Below are 21,793 nucleotides of genomic sequence, written 5' to 3'. Positions count from 1 at the left end.
AAAAGTGTGTATAGCTTAAATAAGCAGAAACATGTAAACCAAAATGTAAACTCATAAAATCAATAATTAATAATCAGTGTTAATCAATTTAGCAGCTGATAGTTTTTGGTGAACGATAACTTTTGGTGAACGATAACGGTGGTGGGGGAGAAGATGGGATGATGGAGTTGCAAGGGGAGAAAATGAGATGATAAATTTATTTAATGGGTTAAGTTATTTTATTTTTTAGTAAGGGTATTTTTGTCATTTCACAATCTCTTACCTAAGAAAAGTAACTAATGTTTAGGCCTAGGGAATATCCGGGAACGAAACTGAAAAAGTTGAGAGCTATAGCTGTAGTTTTAGAAAGTTAAGGACTAAAGGTGAAAAAATGACAAACCATAAGGATTATCTGGGCATTTTTCTCTATGTATAACTTAGAACTTTAAAAAAAAATAAATATTATAAATTAGTGTTAAACCAAATAATTCGATTAATTTTAAATTATTTATTACGATGTAGTCCTTATATGTATATATTTTTTTAACAGACGTATATAAACTATAAAGTGGCTGGAATTTCTAGTTCGGAGTATTTATATATTTTTCTAACATCCACTTTTGTTTAAAACTAAAAACAAATAAAAGAACGTTACAATATGCTAACGGAGTTAACTAAAACATCGAACTTCCGTCACTGAGCCGGCAAAGTCTCCGGCTGCCACGACAGATCCGACGATCCAAACCCTACATCTGTATGATCGAACAGTCCATCTAACGCCACGTATTCACCGTTATTATATTCACTAATATTCACATCTTCATACCCAAATTCATACTCAAACGAGTTCAACCCATAGCTTGATATCTGGTCATCTAACCCCCATAACTCACCGAGTTGAACCGTGTCAGCCAACTCACTCGTCCTGTTCGACTCAGTCGGTGGTAGACCCAGTTCGTCATCCGACGCCTCCAACAGAAACCCAAGTTCTACCCGTGACTCGGTTAACTCGGTTGACTCGGTTAACTGATTTGACTCGGTTGTTTTTCCGGTGACAACTTCCGGTGCCGGAGAAATTTCGTCTTGGAAGCTTTTCATGAACGAGTCAAGGTCTTGACTCACCATGCACACGTCTGACTCGTCGAGAATGTCGAGGAGGATTTTTTTGGCTTCTGCTGAGTCGACTCCTGACTCGTCCGAGTCGGAACGGACTCGTTTCTTGGAACTCAAATATTGCATTGTAGAAGGGTACTTTGGGAATATGGGAGTGGGGGACAAGGGGTGTTTGTGAAGTGGCAAAGGAGACGCGAGGGCTTTTATAGGATGAACAAAAAGTTTTGATTTTTGTTTTATTTTATATTGTTTTTTTATTATTTTATGATTTATTATTTGTGTGTATAATGGGGCACGGAAGACAATGGCGCGTGGGGGCATACACTTCGGCCATCACGCATGTATCAGGCTGCTATTTAAATTTCTTTGTAATTATTAATATTAATAATAATAATAATACTATATATGTTAAATTATTATTATTATTATTAAATTAAAGTATAAAGTACTGTTTGACCAGTATTTTATATGTTGAGTTTAACATATTTTACTTTTTTTTACAGCAAATTTAGATATCAGAGGTTCATAACATGTGCTTCGTGGCATATAAAGCATTTATCTTTTTGTTAGAGAAACTAGGTTATAACCCATGTATTACACGAGTTGAGTAAATAAATTTATATGCTAAATAATAAAACATTATATCTTTAAAAGCTTCATTTATTGCACGGGTTGAATAAATATAATTTTATATATTAAATAATAAAAAGTTATATATATAAGAACCATATTGTACCGGTAGAATTAATGTAATTTTATATACCAAATAAAAAAATTATATCGTTAAAACCACATGTATTACACGGGTTGAATAAATGTAATATCCTTTACCAAATAATAAAATAATACATCTTTAAAAAACCTCATTTATTACACAAGTTAAATAAATGTAATTTTATATACCAAATAATAAAAAAGTTAGTTTGGAAGTGAGGCGAGAAAATCATAAAATAAATACCTACAAGGAACGACATGTGTCACACATTAATGTTTTATTACATAGTATAGTATAGATAAAAATTTAGATTGATATAAATAGATTATTTTGTTGTAGAAAAATTTGTTAACGAAGTCTCAATAAATTTACCTCATTATTTAAAACTCTGTAAATGTATAAATGATATATAATATTAGTTAGAGTAAATTACGATTTTGGCCCATGTGGTTATATCACTTTTACCCTTTTAGCCCAAAAAAGAATTTTTTAACATCTGAGCCCCCAACATCTTTTTTTCTAACCCCATAACACTAACTCCATCCATTAAATGTTAGGGGCCAAAAGGGTTAAAAAAGACGTTAGGGGCCAAAAAGATTAGAAAAAAAAGACGGTGGCTCAGATGTTAAAAATCCTTTTTGGACTAAAAGAGTAAAAGTGATATAAGCACAATGGCCAAAATCGTAGCTTACTCTATTAGTTAAATAAATAATATTATAAATGAGAAGGAGATTAAACTAAATAATAATTATCCATAAGAAATTAAACTAAATAATATTTAGTAGGAGGATTATCTATAATTAATTAGTAAAGATTAAACTAAAATAATACTTATCTATAAAACATGGCCTAATATGATGACAAGTGTCCCAAAATGATTTCTTTTATTATATAGTATAGATAGATTGTATACTATTGTATATTATTGTATATACTATTAATAAATAAACTAAATGAACACGGGTTAAATGACGAAAAAATGTAAATTATAAATTTGTATATAATCCTTATTAATGAAATGACTTATTTAGATAAAATAGTTAAACAAAAGAACAATTATATTTTCGCTATTCAAAATAATTTTCTAAGTTTTCACTTCTCTTTTGAGATACTACAATCCATTTTATTTTATGTGTTAAAAAGAAGTAACACTAAAAAATTAAAAAAAATTAATAATCATAAAATTGTAAGTATTTTTAAAAATAATTATAAGTTATTAGGTTATGGTAAATGAATTGTAATTAAATTCTACTATGTATATTACTGATATAAAAAATTCTTTGATATAAATACTATTTTTAGATATATAGATCATGAGACAATATATGAATATCATCATTGTATAGAAAATATTACATTTAAAAAATCATACTAAAAATAAAGTACACGTTTAAAAAAAAAGGACTAAAGTTTTTTAAACTATAAATTTGAGCGTCTACAATAACTTTTTAATTAGTAGTCGACATTTAAATATTAAAATTAAAATTTTTATAATATTATATAATGTCTTTATTTAGCATGATGATAATATTTTTAGTTAGGTAATATGATTGAAACTAAGTTTAATATTTAAAACTCAATGTTATTAGGAAGTTGGACCATTTTTTAAGATGAAAACATATTGATATTAACATAAATTTAAAATTGGAATAAAATATTGAACACGTGTATTACACGGTTTAAGTAAATATAATGTTATATACTTAATAACAAAAAAAAATATGTCTTTTAAAAACCATTTAGTGTTCGCTTTAAAGATAATTTGGTACTTTATTTAGTTAACCCGCTTGTAATTTTAGTCTTCTAAGTTATATACTATAAGTACTTGTACATGTGATTTGATACTTTATTACATTTCTACAAGTTGTGAGAACTTAGAGAATTTGGTCTTACAAAAAGTTTTTTGAATTTTTTACAAGGGGTGTGAATGAGCGGTTAGAGACTCAGGGCGTTAAACTTTTTGATTTTAGATTCAAGTGGTTAAAACCACTAAAACATAGGGACTCAAAAAGTAATTTACTATTAATTAAATTTGAAATTATACGTTTGATCTCTAACTATATTAAATAATATTATACTTATTATATTATTTGATACATTTATATTTGTTATAGATAATTATTAATTAAATTTGAATTTATACGTTTATCTCTAACTATATTAATTAATATTATATTATATTTTGTGTATAAAAATTAATATGTAATATTATTATTAAAAGGGAGCAGGCACCAGAGAGTGACACGTGTACAAAAAGATTTTTGTTTATTAGTATAGGAAGATGTTGGATCCATGATTTATTTTTTTTTTGGTGATTGAGGCGTTTAATCGAACTTTAAAGTTGATGATTAGAATTTTTGTCTACAAGTTACACTAGATTTTTTTTTTTTTTTACGAGAGGTAGTTCCCTCATACGGCTCTATACACGTTCGCCATTGATTATGAGACATATATCTTAGCAACTTGCAGGGGCGAAGCTTGAGATTCCCGACCGGGGTTGAAAACTTATATACCCAAAAATTTCTATAAAACGCGGGGTCGAAAACGTATATACCAAAAAATTTATATATGAAAACTACATACTCTCCACTACTTAGCGAAAGTTCGGGGGGTCGGCCGCCCCCACTATGCTTCGCCAATGGCAACTTGAATGTCCTCTTGAGAATATGTGTGTGTGCGTGAGATATATGATCAACTTCAACGCGTGTTGCTACTGGTGATTTTATCATACTTATACTAAATAATATTTATTATATTAGGCCACTTGGTATACTCTAACATTCATATGTGTTAATTCTAGTTGGCATCCGTTAACACTTGTTATACCGCTCCTGAAAGGTGTTAAGAGACATTAAAAGCTTCACATGTTGAGAAGTTAACTAGGAGAGATGGAGAGAATCAATTATTGCAAAATTTACACACACACACAACATGTTATATATATATATATATATATATATATATGTGTGTGTGTGTGTGTGTGTGTGTGTATTTTAATTAATTTAAGGGGCGTTAATGGGGGTTAAACCATTTCCTTTTTGCGAGGTGAAGTGAAAGAGGGTCAAGTAGGTGATGTAACGCGTACGTGTAGTTAAGTGGCATGAAAGTATACCCTATAGCCTTATATAAATAATTTACTTGTTTAAACTCACAAGCATGGTTAAACTAAGTATGTAAACTATGGGCAAGGCTGATCAAGATATATATATAGATAAAAAATCAAATACAAATACTTTTAACATACAAAACGTAAGAAATTAACGGTTTTACTGAAAAAATGCAATAATATTTTCGTAATTATTTTACTCGTAAAGTAATTATCAAAATTACTCTGCAAATAGTCTTGTAGGGTAATTTTTGTAAAATGATCTTGTAAGGTAATTTTGTAAAATGATATTGTAGAGTAATTTTGAATTATATGTTGTTTGATAAACTTGTAGAATAATTTTGATAATTAACTTGTAGAGTAATTTTGATAATTACCCTTCAAGATAATTTTACAAAATTACCCTACAACATCATTTTTGGAGTAATTTTAACAATTACCTTATGAGAAAAATAATTACGAAAATGCCACCACGTTTTTTTTTTTAACTTTTTCATGTCTTTTGTACATTTTGTACGTTAAGCCTATTTGTACGCGAACTTAACTCTCTCTCTCTATCTCTCTCTCTCTCTCTCTCTATATATATATATATATATATATATATATATATATATATAGGGTCAGGATTTAGAGAAAACGGTGGAAAGTGTGAGAACGGTGAGAACGCTTATGGATCGTCCGAATAAAACAATCCATGGACTAGATTGCGCGGTGGCGTTTTCGTAAATAACATCAATATTATTACGTGGAACGCGCTTCATTAAGGGTAAAAGGGTCTTTTACCCCTCATATTCAAAACGCCATCAAATGATAAAACGCCATACAAAAAAAATAAAACGCCATTAAAACTAAACGCCAAAAATTAGTAATAAAACGCGTTGAATATTACAGGAAGATGAAACAACACAAATAACTGAATTTCAGTTATTAACATTTATTAGAAGAAATTCCCTCCAAAATTACGCGCCAAAAACATCATTATATAAATAAAGGTAAAACATAGCTTCCATAATCACTTCAATCTATCCATTTTCTGCAAAAAAATCGTTAACCAAAAACGCCAACTTAAACAAAACGCCAAAAATGGCAACAATTGTTTCGTGGAGATACACTCTGGGAATCAGGCGATACGTCCTCCATTTTGACAACAGAAGGAGGGTGTATGTTAAGACGGTCAGGGTAATTCTGAAGATGGAAGAAGAGATACAGAGGCAAATCTTATCCATTGGCATCGCTCTAGACAACGAATGCCATGAAACGCATATGCTTATGAAAGCATTAACCAGCAAATTTGGACCAATCAAAGGAGATGTGAAGCCAGACCCTGTCATGACATCATGGCGTTTTGATGATGAAACAAACATGGTGACGGTTACATACGACAACGGAGAGCAGGAAGTCTACTGGCTAGAGAACATCATGACAAAGCAACGACTGGGTTTCATGGAAGAATTGCATAACGCCACTTGTACCAACACAGAAATAGACTCAAAATTGGAGTTAATGCAAGACATGTTCAGGTGGAGGCTTCAGAATCTTCAGGAACAAGAAGCTGATGAAGGTGAATGTGATGACATGGATGAAGATCAAGATGAAGACTCCGACGAGGAAGAAGATGAGACAAGTGATGGATACTATTCGGATAAAGTACCTTCTGACGAAGGATTTTAATTTTTTTCCTCTTTTTTTTTTCTTCTATGTAATCTTCTTTTTTTAAGACAATTAAATGATATATTTCTATCTTTATTAGCAAAAGGCCAAAATAATACTACAAATGGTTAACCCTAACAAAACGCCAAAAATAACAAAAAATATTTTTTCCTGCTTAAATTTTATTTACTCCGTTATTGTATTTTGTCATGTTGGTCTGCATAAGGCCATTTAAAAAAATGCCAAACTTAGAAGATGGGACGTCTATAACCTATAAAACTGATAAAAGCTGATCAACACTAAATACAGAAACAGTAACTGAAAAGATAATTACTTTATTACTATCATTTATTACAATAAAAGTCCCGCCTAAACTATGCGCCAAAAAACTCCTATGAGAGAGGGGTCTATACACAATGAAATTAATCACCCAGAAAAACACAAAAAACGTCATATCCTCTAGAAACCACTCCTTTTAAAACGCCACAGATGGCAAAGGTTTCACTGAAATGGATCCTTTTTCTGAGGGGTTTAACTCAATAATATTTTGCTGAATTAGATGGACAAATATTCAAGAAAAAGAGACTGAAGACAGTGATATGCCATCATGTGAGCTTTGTTCTTGATGATTATAGGCATGGAAGAAAGGGTTCAACACAAGTATAAAATGCTATTTTGGACTCCATTATTACAAATAGCATCAAGCAAAAGTTGATCTTTAATGACATGCCACCAAACAAGAATATCACACCAAAAAACAGAATGCCAATAAGCAGCTTCTTCTGAAAAAGACGGGGTTTATGAAGTAAAGTTGGCATCTAGCTAAATTATTCAAAAAATGTTCAAAACGCCAAAAACAAATTCAAGAAGGAAGAGGCTGATGACATTGAAGATTGGAAAGAAAAATTAGATTACCGTTTTAAATTATTTTTGTTTTCATTTTATATTGTATTGATATCAAGTTATATGTTGTTTTGTTATCTAATTCTCTATAAATAAAATACATTATTATATAAAACGCCAAAAACTACAAACACTAAAACGCTAGTAGAATGAATATTGGGAGAACAGCTGCTGGCAAAGCACGTTGTAAAAAGGGTATTAAAACGCCAAAAAATTCAATAAACGCCAAAAAGAAAAATTGGACTTATTTTAATCTTATGCAAACATTAATTACTCATAGTGAATTATTATACAAAACGCCACAAACGCCAAAAAAATTAACCAGAAAACGATATAACGCCAAAAAATTATATATGTGACACCAAAACAATTAATTAAACGCCAAAAAGTTTAATAAATAGAATTAACGCCAAAAAAAAACTTAGATGCCAGAAAATATTATACCGCGTTGTGAAAATAAAAGAAGAATTAAATGACAAAAAAGCCCCTCCACCCTTCTTAATGCCACGGGACATGTGTTGGGCCAGGATGCGTTCTCATCGTTCTCACACTTTTGAGCGTTTTCTCCTGATCCCGTTTCTCTCTCTCTCTCTCTCTATATATATATATATATATATATATATATATATATATATATATATATATATATATATATATATATATATATATATATATGGGGTAGGGTTCTAGAGTGAACACTAGGTTGAGAGTGAACTATGTGAACTAATCTGGGCCATTGGATTACATCATCTAGAGATTTTAAACAATGGCAAGATTGTAATTATAATGTTGTAACTCCCCTTTAAAATAAATGACAGAAAGGTATTTGTGTCTTTTGTAAATTGCATTTATTAAACAATATAATCAAAATCCCAAAAATCTCGCTAGTTTCCGTATATACAAGATACGTAGTTGTTAGTGTATACATATGTGTATAGTCTCGCTAGTATCAGTTTATACAATACACACAGCTGTTAGTTTATACACATGTGTACAGTCTTCCTAACTATAAGTGTATACAAGATACACAGATGTTAATTTATACACATGTGTACGGTCTTTTATACATCTGTGTATTATATTCAGAAATGGTTACATATGTGTATATTAACATCATATATTATATTAGGCATGCACACGAGCTGATTTATATAAAAATTAAGAAATTAGTGAAAATGAAACATATCACATGTATGCAAAAATAAATAACTTCATCACATATTTAAAAAAAATAATGCCCAAAAATAATTACAATTTCAATCTCAGAGAAATTTTTTAATGTTTATTGAAAATTATAAAAAGTTAAAAACAATGTATTATGATATCTATATGTATACGGATAATAAAAGAAAAACAACATTCAAGTTAAAATTAAAACAAAATCTATGGATAAAGAAACAATGGAGAAATAATTAAAAATGAGAGAGAGGGGGGAGAGAGAGAGAGAGAAAGAGAGTTAAGAGATGAGAAACATAAGTGATTTTAATTAAACATACTTGGGTATTGTCAATCTTACCCTTTTAATCTAGAAAATGATCAAGGGTCAAGATTAGTTCACTCTCAAGAAGTTGTTCACTCTTGATCCTAATCCTATATATATATATATATATATATATATATATATATATATATATATATATATATATATATTGGGAGCCGCTAAAATAAGAACCACCCCCAGTTGTAAGAACCACGAGAACCACTCTCAACCAATTAGAATTAGCCACACAAAAGGGTAGTTTAGTCATTTACTACCAAATGTCATTTCCCAATATCTCTCCTCATTTATTATGTCTGACCACACTCTCTCTCTCTCCACTTTTTCAACCTCTCTCTCTTTTAAAGTCTTTTATCACAGACTTTTGTGATTCATCTCCTCCCCAAAATTTGAAATCCCTCTCACTCTCTCCCAAAGATCCGCCCCTGTGCCGATCTCCGATCTCCGACGCCTTCCGATCTCGTTTTGAAAACCCCAAATCAACCTTATCCGGCTACCACCAGCCAAACACCCCCCCCCCCTCCCGATTTCCGGCGACAAGCACCAGACAACTGCGAAGATGATGGTGGGGTGGTCGATGATGATGATGACGACCGTACTCACCCACACCCCCCTTCTAGAGAATGTACGACCAGCCACCATCTCCGGCCTCCCTTTCTCTCCGCCATCTCCGCCGCCCCACAACTACCCTCCGCCGCTGCATCCGTCGCCAAAGATATGTTTACTCTCTGTCTTTTTATTTGAGCTGTTTTGGGGATTTTTTGTGATGACGGTTTGAGGGATGTTTTTTATGGTGATGTCATTTGGTGGTTAATATGCTGCTGGCGGTGGTGTTTTTGCAGAGGTGGGCGACGGGTGTTGTGGCGGTGGCGTTTTGTTCGGTGGCGAGGCGATGGTGGGAGGTGTTTGGTCAGTGGTGGGAGGTGGTTGGTAGGTGGTGGAAGACGGTGGTGGGATGTGGTTGGTCGGAAGACAGGGGGTGATGGGTGATGGTGGGGGCGGAGGTAGTCGGTGAGTCTTTGGTTTTGTTGGCCGGAACAACCACCGCCGGCATCGACTCTGGTGAGTCTTTTGGTTTTGTTGGCTTGATTACATGCCTTCGGTAGTCGTTGCTGGTGCAGGTGGCTGGTGGGGGGCCAAAGGTTCGATTTTTGTTTCTGTTGGATTTGTTTACCTGTACATCTTGTTTGTTTTGATTATATTTTGTTGGATTTGTTCTTTGATTTGTGTACAGCGGTGCCCGGTGGTGCTGTGTTCTTGGACTACGAGGGTCTGATGAACTCTGTGGACTTTTGTTTTGATTATATTTGTTGGGTTTGTACTTTGATCAGTGGGACTTTTTGTGGGTTTGATATGTTGGATGCGGGTGGCGATGATGAAAAAAAAAAAATAAAAACGTCGATTTTAATGACGATGGCGCGGCAAGGATGGCGGAGGGTAGGTTTTTTAAACCTGCAACCCCTCTTTTGCAGCCTTTTGATTATCAGTTAATTGAGCCAAACCCCGTTTTTTTTTCGAGATTGACTTTGTTTTGATGTCGTTTTTTTAATTTCCCCCCCTAGTCGATGATGATAACGATATATCTGAGACATTTCCCGAGTTTGCGATTTCTGTGTGCGTTCGTTTTTGCGTAAAAAAGTTTTTGTAAAAAAAAAAGTTAAACCGTAAACTTTTTAACGTAAAAACGTAAAACGTAAAACGTAAAACATAAAAAGTTTAACGTAAAACGTAAAAATTTTAACGTAAAACGTAAAAACTTTTACGTAAAACGTAAAAAGTTTAAATTTTTTAACGTAAAACGTAAGAAGTTTAAAATTTTTAACGTAAAAAACGTTAACGTAAAAAAACCGGCGCGTAAAACGTAAAAAAACGGTAACGTAAAAAACCGGGGCGTTAAACGCAAAAAACCGGCGCGTAAAACGTAAATAACGTTAACGTAAAAAACCGGCGCGTAACACGTAAAAAAACATTAACGTAAAAAACCGGCGCGTAAAACGTAAAAAAACGTTGACGTAAAAAACCGGGATGTAAAACGCAAAAAACCGGCGCGTAAAACGTAAATAACGTTAACGTAAAAAACCGGCGCGTAAAACGTAAAAAAGCGTTAACACAAAAAACCGTCGCGTAAAACGCAAAAAAACGTTGACGTAAAAAACCGGGACGTAAAACGCAAAAAACCGGCGCGTAAAACGTAAATAACGTTAACGTAAAAAACCGGAACGTAAAACGCAAAAAACCGGCGCGTAAAACGTAAATAACGTTAACGTAAAAAACCGGGGCGTAAAACATAAAAACGACGAGTTGAAAAAACGACGCGTGAAAAAGGCGGGCGAAAAAACGGCGCGTCAAAAAACGAGGGGTGAAAAGGCCGGGGCGTAAAAATCTTAAAAATTAAAAAAATTATAATAAAATTTTGATTTCAAAAAATTGTTTTACAAAAAAAATCTGTTTATAAATAAAAAATAATTAAGTCAAAAAACTAATTAATGAATAGGACAAAAAAGGTAATTTAAAATTAATATATATAAAAAGACAAAATAGAGTGATTTTACTTAAATACCCTTTTGGATTATAATATTAACGGCATAATAAGACAAAAAGCTTTTAATATTAATATTTACTACTTTTAATCACATCCATCCATCTAGTTGATCTAAGGGCCAGAAAGTGGTTCCCATGGTTCTTACAACTAGAGGTGGTTTTCATTTTATCGATCCCCTATATATATATATATATATATATATATATATATATATATATATATATATATATATATATATATATATATATATATTAGGGTTCATCTCAAAACAAACAATGAACCCCCCACTTCCACCACCCAAAAATCTATTTTTTCGAAATGATTTTTTTATTGAAATAGCTTCCACATATTTATATATGCAAAAGCATCGAAAAATTTGTGGAATTTTTTTTTAGCATTTTAAGTGAATTTTAAAGATATAAATAACATGTTAATATATGTGTGTGTGTGTGTGTGTGTGAAGAAAACTCACCTGGGTTGAAAAACTCAAGAAAACCCTATGTAACATTTTTATTTAAAAAACAGAAAATGTAACATATATATATATTTGAACATATTTATTAAAAATTGTAAAAAGAGCCGACTAGTTTTTCTATAAAATGTTCAAATCTGTATGTTACATTTTTTGGATTTATATATTATGTAACATGAAATTTTTAACACTTTAAAAGAATTACTCGGCGTTTTTTGTTTTTTTAAATGTTAAAAATATATGCATGTTACATTCCGTATTTTTTTAGAAAAAAAATAAAAATGTTACATAGATTTTTTATAAAGTTTTTTTGAGCGTGTATAAATGTATCTCTATTTCAAACGAGTTAACTTCCATTTTGCTCCCTGTGGTTTGGTCATTTTAACAGTTTTGCTACAATTGTTTAAAAATAGTCATTTTCCACCCCGATGTTTCGATTTTGTCTCCAGTTTGCTCTAAGGCTCTAACTCGGTTAAAATTACCAATTTAAGGTAGGGGTATTTGAGTAACTTTACTAATAAAAGCAAGGGCATTTTCGTCTTTTCATATGTAATATATCTCTATATGTTTTTCTTTTTTGAAAAACATTCACTCTTTCTATCTTACCCCTCTCTACCTCTCTATACCGGACACCACCACCAATAGCCACCACAACTGACTACCATCGTCTGCAACCAACACTAACAGCCGCCATAAACTATCACCAACAACATACGATCACATGCCACCAAAAACCACACGCACCACCACACTAACAATATGGAACAATCCCAGATCTAAAGCACATCGCAACTCAACAACATCATACTTAAACCCTCTCTCCCCAAACCAGATCTGGATCCACAAACTTGATTTGAAGCTACAACATCTTCAAGCGGGCAAAGAGATCTACAAACTCGATCTAGATCCACAAAATCCACACGAGATCAGAAAACTCTATCTACAAATGAAATTTGAAACCATAAACTCGAATATGATTTGAAACCCTAGACAAGATTTAACCTGAAATCACTACAAACCTTGACCGATTACAAGATTTTCAAGAGGCGGTGGTTATTGTTAGGTATGATGACTTTAGTGGTGGTTAACTCCAGTGACAGTCACGGTGGCGGTGGTGAGGTCCGACGACAGAATGGGAGGGGTAATGATGACGTGATGGTGGTGGTGGTGGTGGTGGTGGTGGTGGTCTGTTAGCAGAAGGGAAGGGGTGGTGGTGACGTGCTGACGGTGGTAGTGGTCTGTTAGCAGCAGAAGGGGAGGGGTGGTGATGATGTCTGGTGGTGGTGGTCTGTTAGCTGGAGTGGAGGTTGATGGTGAACAGTGATTTTAGATGTCTAGTGATATATATGAATAAATAATTAGAATTATATATAATATCAATAAAATACAAAAAATCTAAGGAATAAATAAAATAAAATACTTGTATTAGTAAAATTACCAAAATACCCCTACCTTAAATTAAAATTTTTAACTGAGTTAGAGCCTTGGAGCAAATTGGATACAAAATCGAAATATCAGGGAGGAAAATGGCTATTTTTTAATGATTGGGACAAAACCGTTAAAACGGCCAAATCATAGGGAGCAAAACGAAAGTTAGTGAAAACTTCTAGCTTAATTTAGACATTATCTGATTCATTACGAAGCTCTCATCAAGTTAGTGAAAACTCATATTTGTGTGTTTCTCACAGCTCTCAAAAACTACATGTTCAATGTTTCTCCAACAAATACAACTAATATAAGGATCCACCATCTATCATTGGTATAACCGTGTTCATACTCATAGTGTAAAGCTCACTTGATGTAGTATAGGGTTAGGTTACGTTACAAATGTGTTTTAATACATAAATTGACTTAACGTGAGAAGTGAAAGAGAGTTTTGTAATTAAACATTATACTTAAGTAGATGGAAAAACATTCAAAAAAAGTGTTGGAAAAGTAGGTGAAAATAGCATTTTTCACGAATATAGGAAAATGATTTTTTCTTATTTTGGACTAGAAATAAATATAATAAAATGAGCGGGTTTTATATATTTATTTGTGGGTTTGTGTTCTATATTGGAAGAGCTTCGCAACGAACTAAACCACATCCAAAACGGAGCTAAGATGAATGAGATATCGATGCTCAAAGTTGGGTGTTTGAAACATTGAAAGCTGAAACAAAAGGGAGAGTAGCACCTTGTCCCACACAGGAGGAGAGATGAAACTTAAATGGGTATTTAAGTGGGAACTCTCCATCCTTATTGTTTCATGGAAGCACAGACTAAGGGTACTCGCGAAAGGTGCGGAGCACCCTAACTCCGCACCCCAAACTCGAACTCGCACACGCGCGCGTGTGGCTTGGGCGATGAGGCGCAATGTGGCGCTTTGATGGCTCACTTTGCACGCGCCGCTTGAGAGCCGCCTTTGTATTTTTGACCACGTGCGCGTGATAGATCACAGAGGCTGCAAGGACCAAGTGGTTATAGTGGCGTGCGGGTTCGAGGCGCGTGACGTGGCAGTCCGCGCGCGAGTACACAAAGGCGCGCGGTTGCGCATGGTGCATGGGTCCTGTTGTGGCGTGCGCAACGCACCAGAGTGAGCCAAAACGACGCAACTGTGTGGCGTGCTAGTATAGGCTCACAATGAAATTAATCACCCAGAAAAACACAAAAACGCCATATCCTCTAGAAACCACTCCCTTTAAAACGCCACGGATGGCAAAGGTTTCACTGAAATGGATCCTTTTTCTGAGGGGTTTAATTCAATAATATTTTTCTGAATGAGATGGACAAATATTCAAGAAAAAGAGACTGATGACAGTGATATGCCATCATGTGAGCTTTGTTCTTGATGATTATAGGCATGGAAGAAAGGGTTCAACACAAGTATAAAATGCTATTTTGGACTCCATTATTACAAATAGCATCAAGCAAAAGTTGATCTTTAATGACATGACACCAAAGAAGAATATCACACCAAAAAACAAAATGCCACTAAGCAGCTTCTTCTGAAAAAGACGGGGTTTATGAAGGAAAGTTGGCATCTAGCTAAGTTATTCAAAAAATGTTCAAAACGCCAAAAACAAATTCAAGAAGGAAGAGGCTGATGACATTGAAGATTGGAAAGAAAAATTAGATTACCGTTTTTAATTATTTTTGTTTTCTGTTTATATTGTATTGATATCAAGTTATATGTTGTTTTGTTATCTAATTCTCTATAAATAAAATACATTATTATATAAAACGCCAAAAACTACAAACACCAAAACGCTAGTAGAATGAAAACTGGGAGAATAGCTGCTGGCAAAGCACCTTCTAAAAAGGGTATTTAAACGCCAAAAAATTCAATAAACGCCAAAAAGAAAAATTGGACTTATTTTAATCTTATGCAAACATTAATTACTAGTAGTGAATTATTATACAAAACGCCACAAACGCCAAAAAAAATAACCAGAAAACGATATAACGCCAAAAAATTATATATGTGACACCAAAACAATTAATTAAACGCCAAAAAGTTTAATAAATAGAATTAACGCCAAAAAAAAAAAACTTAGACGCCAGAAAATATTATACCGCGTTGTGAAAATAAAAGAAGAATTAAAAGACAAAAAAGCCCCTCCGCCCTTCTTAATGCCAAGGGACATGTGTTGGGCCAGGATGCGTTCTCACCGTTCTCACACTTTTGAGCGTTTTCTCCTGATCCCGTTTCTCTCTCTCTCTCTCTCTCTCTATATATATATATATATATATATATATATAGGGTAGGGTTCTAGAGTGAACACTAGGTTGAGAGTGAACTGTGTGAACTAATCTGGGCCATTGGATTACATCATCTAGAGATTTTAAACAATGGCAAGATTTTGTAATTATAATGTTGTAACTCCCCTTTAAAATAAATGACAGAAGGGTATTTGTGTCTTTTGTAAATTGCATTTATTAAACAATATAATCAAAATCCCTAAAATCTCGCTAGTTTCCGTATATACAAGATACATAGTTGTTAGTGTATACATATGTGTACAGTCTCGCTAGTATCAGTTTATACAATATACACAGCTCTTAGTTTATACACATGTGTACAGTCTCACTAACTATCAGTGTATACAAGATACACAGATGTTAATTTATACACATGTGTACGGTCTTTTATACATCTGTGTATTATATTCAGAAATGGTTACATATGTGTATATTAACAACATATATTATATTAGGCATGCACACGAGTTGATTTATATAAAAATTAAGAAATTAATGAAAATGAAACATATCACATGTATGCAAAAATAAATAACTTTATCACATATTTAAAAAATTATTAATGCCCAAAAATAATTACAATTTCAATCTCAGAGAAATTTTTTAATGTTTATTGAAAATTATAAAAAGTTAAAAACAATGTATTATGATATCTATATGTATACGGATAATAAAAGAAAAACAACATTCAAGTTAAAATTAAAACAAAATCTATGGATAAAGAAATAATGGAGAAATAATTAAAAATGAGAGAGAGGGGGAGAGAGAGAGAGAGAGATAGAGAGAGAGAGAGAGAGAGAAAGAGAGTTAAGAGATGAGAAAATTAAGTGATTTTAATTAAACATACTTGGGTATTGTCAATCTTACCCTTTTTATCTGAAAAATGATCAAGGGTCAAGATTAGTTTACTCAGTTCACTCTCAAGAAGTTGTTCACTCTTGATCCTAATCCTATATATATATATATATATATATATATATATATATATATATATATATATATATATATATATATATATATATATATGGTAGGGTTCATCTCAAAACAAACAATGAACCACCCACTTCCAGCACCCAAAAACCTATTTTTTCGAAATGATTTTTTATTAAAATAGCTTCCACATATTTATATATGCAAAAGCATCGAAAAATTTGTGGAATTTTTTTTAGCATTTTAAGTTGAATTTTAAAGATATAAATAACATGTTAATATATGTGTGTGTGTGTGTGAAGAAAACTCACCTGGGTTGAAAAACTCAAGAAAACCCTATGTAACATTTTTATTTAAAAAACAGGGAATGTAACATAAATATATTTGAACATTTTTATAAAAAAATGTAAAAAGAGCCGACTAGTTTTTCTTTAAAATGTTCAAATCTGTATGTTACATTTTTTGGACTTATATATTATGTAACATGAAATTTTTAACACTTTAAAAGAATTACTCGGCGTTTTTTGTTTTTTTAAATGTTAAAAATATATGCATGTTACATTCCGTATTTTTTTTGAAAAAAATAAAAATGTTACATAGATTTTTTATAAAGTTTTTTTGAGCGTGTATAAATGTATCTATATTTCAAACGAGTTAACTTCCATTTTGCTCCCTGTGGTTTGATCGTTTTAACGGTTTTGCTACAATTGTTTAAAAATAGTCATTTTCCTCCCCGATGTTTCGATTTTGTCTCCAGTTTGCTCTAAGGCTCTAACTCGGTTAAAATTTTCAATTTAAGGTAGGGGTATTTGAGTAGCTTTACTAATAAAAGCAAGGGCATTTTCGTCTTTTCATATATAATATATCTCTATACAGGGCTGGGCTCTATAGAAAACTCTATCTTTTTAAGAAAACTATGGAAACCCAATGTCATCCATTGATTATCTTTCATCACACTTGATCAAGGGCTCTCTTAATTTTGGTAAGAACTATATTTAAAAGAAATGTTATAATAGACATTAGTACAACTGGAAGGGTATTTTCGGTAGAAGAAAAACACTTTTTGGCATTGGAAATGACAAAACCCGCTTGTGTAGTACTAGTATCATCATCTCTCTCCTCTTTCTTCTAGTCAAATCTTTCAATACACTATTATCTCTCTCCTCTTTCTTCATCGTGTGAAAGAGAAAAGCTTCATGGTCTTCAATGGTGATCCTTCAATGGTGATCTTCATTTGAAGATAATTTTAGCATCATGTGGTCTGAAAAAATCACAAAGACACACGCACGAGTGTGTGTGTGTGTGTGTGAAGAACGATGACAAGATGAATGTTTAAGAGAGAGAAAGTTGATGTTTTAGATAGAGAACCAACAATCTTTATCACAAAGACACACGCACGAGTGTGTGTGTGTGAGAAGAAGGTTTGAAGATCTTCTTCGTGTTCATCGGACGGGTATAGATCCGGTAAGTGTTCTTGAAATATCATTTCACACTTGATTTTTTGTTGAAATGGTTGTTAATATGTTTTTGTGTGCTGAAAGTGTTTTAGTAATGGTTAATGGGGTATCCATGGTTAATGTTCATGTATTTTAAATAAATCAAAAACTTTAGGATGAGATTTTGAACGGGTTTTTTTGTTGGTTTGGTTGCTTGTTAGGGGCTTTTGATCTTAACAGTAGCTGTTTTTTTGTTGGTTTGGGTTGCTTGTTTGGGTTTTTGATCTAAACAGTAAGTGTTTTTTTGTTTGGTTGCTTGATTCACAGACTCAGGCCCATAACATGTGTTAAGCCCCTTGTTAGAATGTTATATAACGTGTGTTGATTTACGGAAAATTCAATTGACAAGCTGGATGGATGTACGCGAAGTTAATGTGTGTTCTAGTAATGGTTAATGTTCATGTATTTTAAATAAATCCAAAACTTTAGGATGAGATTTTGAACGGGTTTTTTTTGTTGGTTTGGTTGCTTGTTTGGGGCTTTTGATCTTAACAATAATTGTTTTTTTGTTGGGTTGCTTGATTTACAGAGACAGACCCATAACATGTGTTAAGCACATGGTAGAATGATATATAACGTGTGTTGATTTACAGAAACATATCCATAAAAGATATTGAATTGACAAGCTGGATGGATGAAGGCGACGTTAATGCGGGGACATTGAATAAGTCACATTCTTTGGGAAAGAAGTCTTCGTTCATTTGTAACATGTGTTGGTGGTTCATTCTGTAACAGAACACCATGATGTAACCTGATATGTGATCATGTATAACATGTGTTAAGCCCCTGTTAGATTGATATATAACGTGTGTTAACCTTTTGTTAATTAAAAAAACAAGTAATATCTATTTTATTTTTGTTGATGTTTAAAATATCCGATAATGTGGATACTGAGCGTAAAACTTGTACAAGTAATAAATGTACAAGTTAGTATGTAACGTGTAATCTGAAACGAGCCATTTATGGTAACACATGTATCAGTAATTTTGGAATATATAATATGAAACGGATCATTTGTTTTGCACATTTTGGAATGTATAACATGTGTTAGGCCACTGTTATAATCTTTTTGTAACCTGACATGTATTCATGTATAAGCTAGTGGTTTACAAAACACGATGATGTGTATATACTGATCTAACATGTTAATATCGTAATCTTGTTGTAACCCACTTGTATACATATGATAACATGTAAGCATCCATTATAACCCGACTTGTATTCATGTCTATGAAAGTGGTTTGCAAAACACCATGATGTGCATGTACTGATCGTGACACGTGTACAAGTTAATAATTTAATATGGAACATACAAGTTAATATTGTAACACCGTATACCTGGGATAACATGTGTTAAGCCTCTGTTATAATCTTGGTTTAACCCAACATGGTGTCATGTATAAGCTAGGGGTTTCCAAAACACCATGATTTGTATATACATACTGTAACATGTGTTACGCGCATGAGATGTATAACGTGTGTTAAGTCTCTATTATAACGTGTGTTAAGACTTCCAGAATGGATGCATAAACTCCAATAGTAACTTGATAACAACATAGTATACCTGATATAACGTGTGTTAAGCCTTCTTTATAACGTGTGTTAAGACTTCCAGAATGTGTTAAGTCCATACCGTTTTAACATCATGTACTAGACAAAACAATAAGACTCTCACATTACATATTACTAGTAAACGAAAATACATAGCACTAAGAAAAATGGTGGGCCGTTTACTATACCCATAACGGTATAACTGAAATAACGTGTGTCAAGGCTCTATTATAACGTGTGTTAAGACTTTCAGCAAGTTACACATAACATGTGTTAGAGATTAATGTACTGGTAACCTTGTAAAAAGCTACATTGCCTACAAGCAAGTTACACAAAAATGGATGCATAGACCCAAAAGCAACACAAATATGCTGAGGTCGACTTCAGGGCAGAAGTTCGGAAGGCCAGAACATTTTTAACAACACGTCCTAGATAAAATAATAAGAGTCTCACATTACATATTACTAGTAAACGAAAACACAGATCACTAAGAAGCGGTGGAGCTTCCATTGACGGTCTGTCTTTGCTGTTTATATGCTACCTTTGCTGACTTATCTCTTGCATAAACTCCATTAACCTATTCTAACAAGCTGGTCATTAACATATATAACAAATGGTCGTTACATATGTAGCTGTAAAAAAAATGTAACATGTGTAGCTATGGGTTGTAGTAACAGGATATGCCATCTAGTAGAATCACCACCTGGTAAGGATGAAAAAAAAAAAGACAAACATTTTATTGAAAATAACATCATCGAAAATCAAAGAACTCATAAAAAAACTCAAAAGTAATGAATCTAACATCGAATCTGCTTCAAACCCATATGTTTAAAACACATATAGATCGGAAACAACTAAGAAGACCGGATCTTTGAAGAAAGAAATTGGGCACACAAAAATTTCTTCTTGGTCTTGATTTAAAATTTTGAAATAAACAAACGAAGCTCTGAATTTAAATCTATCAAATATCATAAAAAGTATAAATCTAAACAAATTACATAAATAACAAAAGTAAGATCTTTAAACGTGTTTCTCTCACACACATTTGTGCGTGTGTTCTTGGTGTCCAGATGAACAAGATGAATATTGTTGTTTCTTTCTCCAAAACATCAGTTTTCTCACTCTAAAAACAGAATTAAAGATGTGATGAGAGCAACACCTTACTTTCTTTTCTTGAAGAGCTTCGATAATTGCTTCGATCCTCAGATTTGGTGGCTTCAATAAAAAGGAATGAGTATAAGATCTACATCTAGGTCTTTGAGAAATGGTTGGTTCAAATCTGATAAAATTGAAAAAAAAGTGTTTTTGATGTTTTTTAGAGAGAGAAAGATGAAGGAGTTGGTAAGAGGGTGGGGTGAAGTACAAAACTTATGATGGTGAATGAAATGACTTACAGTCATGTATTGGGGTGTGTGTATGAAATGATACAACATGTGTAAAAAGACAATCCTACCCTCCAAAGCTCTAAAATCATATGTTGATGTGGAGCAATCTAGACCACACAATAGGGTTTGCAAAGTTTTCTAAAAATCTAAGGTTTCCTATGAAGCATTACCCTATATATATATATATATATATATATATATATATATATATATATGGTAGGGTTCATCTCAAAACAAACAATGAACCCCCCACTCCCACCACCCAAAAACCTATTTTTTCGAAATGATTTTTTATTGAAATAGCTTCCACATATTTATATATGCAAAAGCATTGAAAAAATTGTGGAAATTTTTTTTAGCATTTTAAGTTGAATTTTAAAGATATAAATAACATGTTAATATATGTGTGTGTGTGCATGTGAAGAAAACTCACATGGTTGAAAAACTCAAGAAAACCCTATGTAACATTTTTATTTAAAAAACAGGGAGTGTAACATAAATATATTTGAACATTTTTATAAAAAAATGTAAAAAGAGCCGACTAGTTTTTCTTTAAAATGTTCAAATCTGTATGTTACATTTTTTGGACTTATATATTATGTATCATGAAATTTTTAACACTTTAAAAGAATTACTCGGCGTTTTTTGTTTTTTTAAATGTTAAAAATATATGCATGTTACATTCCGTATTTTTTTAGAAAAAAAATAAAAAT

General features: G+C 32.4%; 1 protein-coding gene and 1 long non-coding RNA gene across 3 annotated transcripts; both read right to left on the bottom strand.

Annotated features, from left to right (window-relative positions):
- Positions 1–536: 536 nt before the first annotated feature.
- LOC110894506 lies at positions 537–1,259 on the bottom strand. The gene has a single exon (XM_022141730.2). It carries the CDS (start codon positions 1,216–1,218, stop codon positions 673–675), a length of 546 nt encoding a protein of 181 aa, XP_021997422.1. The 5' UTR covers positions 1,219–1,259; the 3' UTR covers positions 537–672.
- An 18,639-nt stretch (positions 1,260–19,898) lies between these two features.
- Positions 19,899–21,199, bottom strand: LOC110896534. Of its 2 annotated transcripts, none has more exons than XR_002567970.2 (2): positions 20,855–21,199; positions 19,899–20,398 (listed from the first exon to the last, which is right to left on the bottom strand). It is a non-coding gene; the product is annotated as an uncharacterized LOC110896534 (long non-coding RNA). The 2 variants fall into 2 exon arrangements; XR_002567971.2 differs by having other exon boundaries at positions 20,860–21,194.
- Positions 21,200–21,793: the final 594 nt, after the last annotated feature.

Source organism: Helianthus annuus, chromosome 12, assembly GCF_002127325.2.
Source record: "Helianthus annuus cultivar XRQ/B chromosome 12, HanXRQr2.0-SUNRISE, whole genome shotgun sequence".
Classification (NCBI taxonomy): domain Eukaryota; kingdom Viridiplantae; phylum Streptophyta; class Magnoliopsida; order Asterales; family Asteraceae; genus Helianthus; species Helianthus annuus.
The sequence above is the reverse complement of the archived record's forward strand: the minus strand, read 5'-3'. Positions and strand labels throughout refer to the sequence as shown.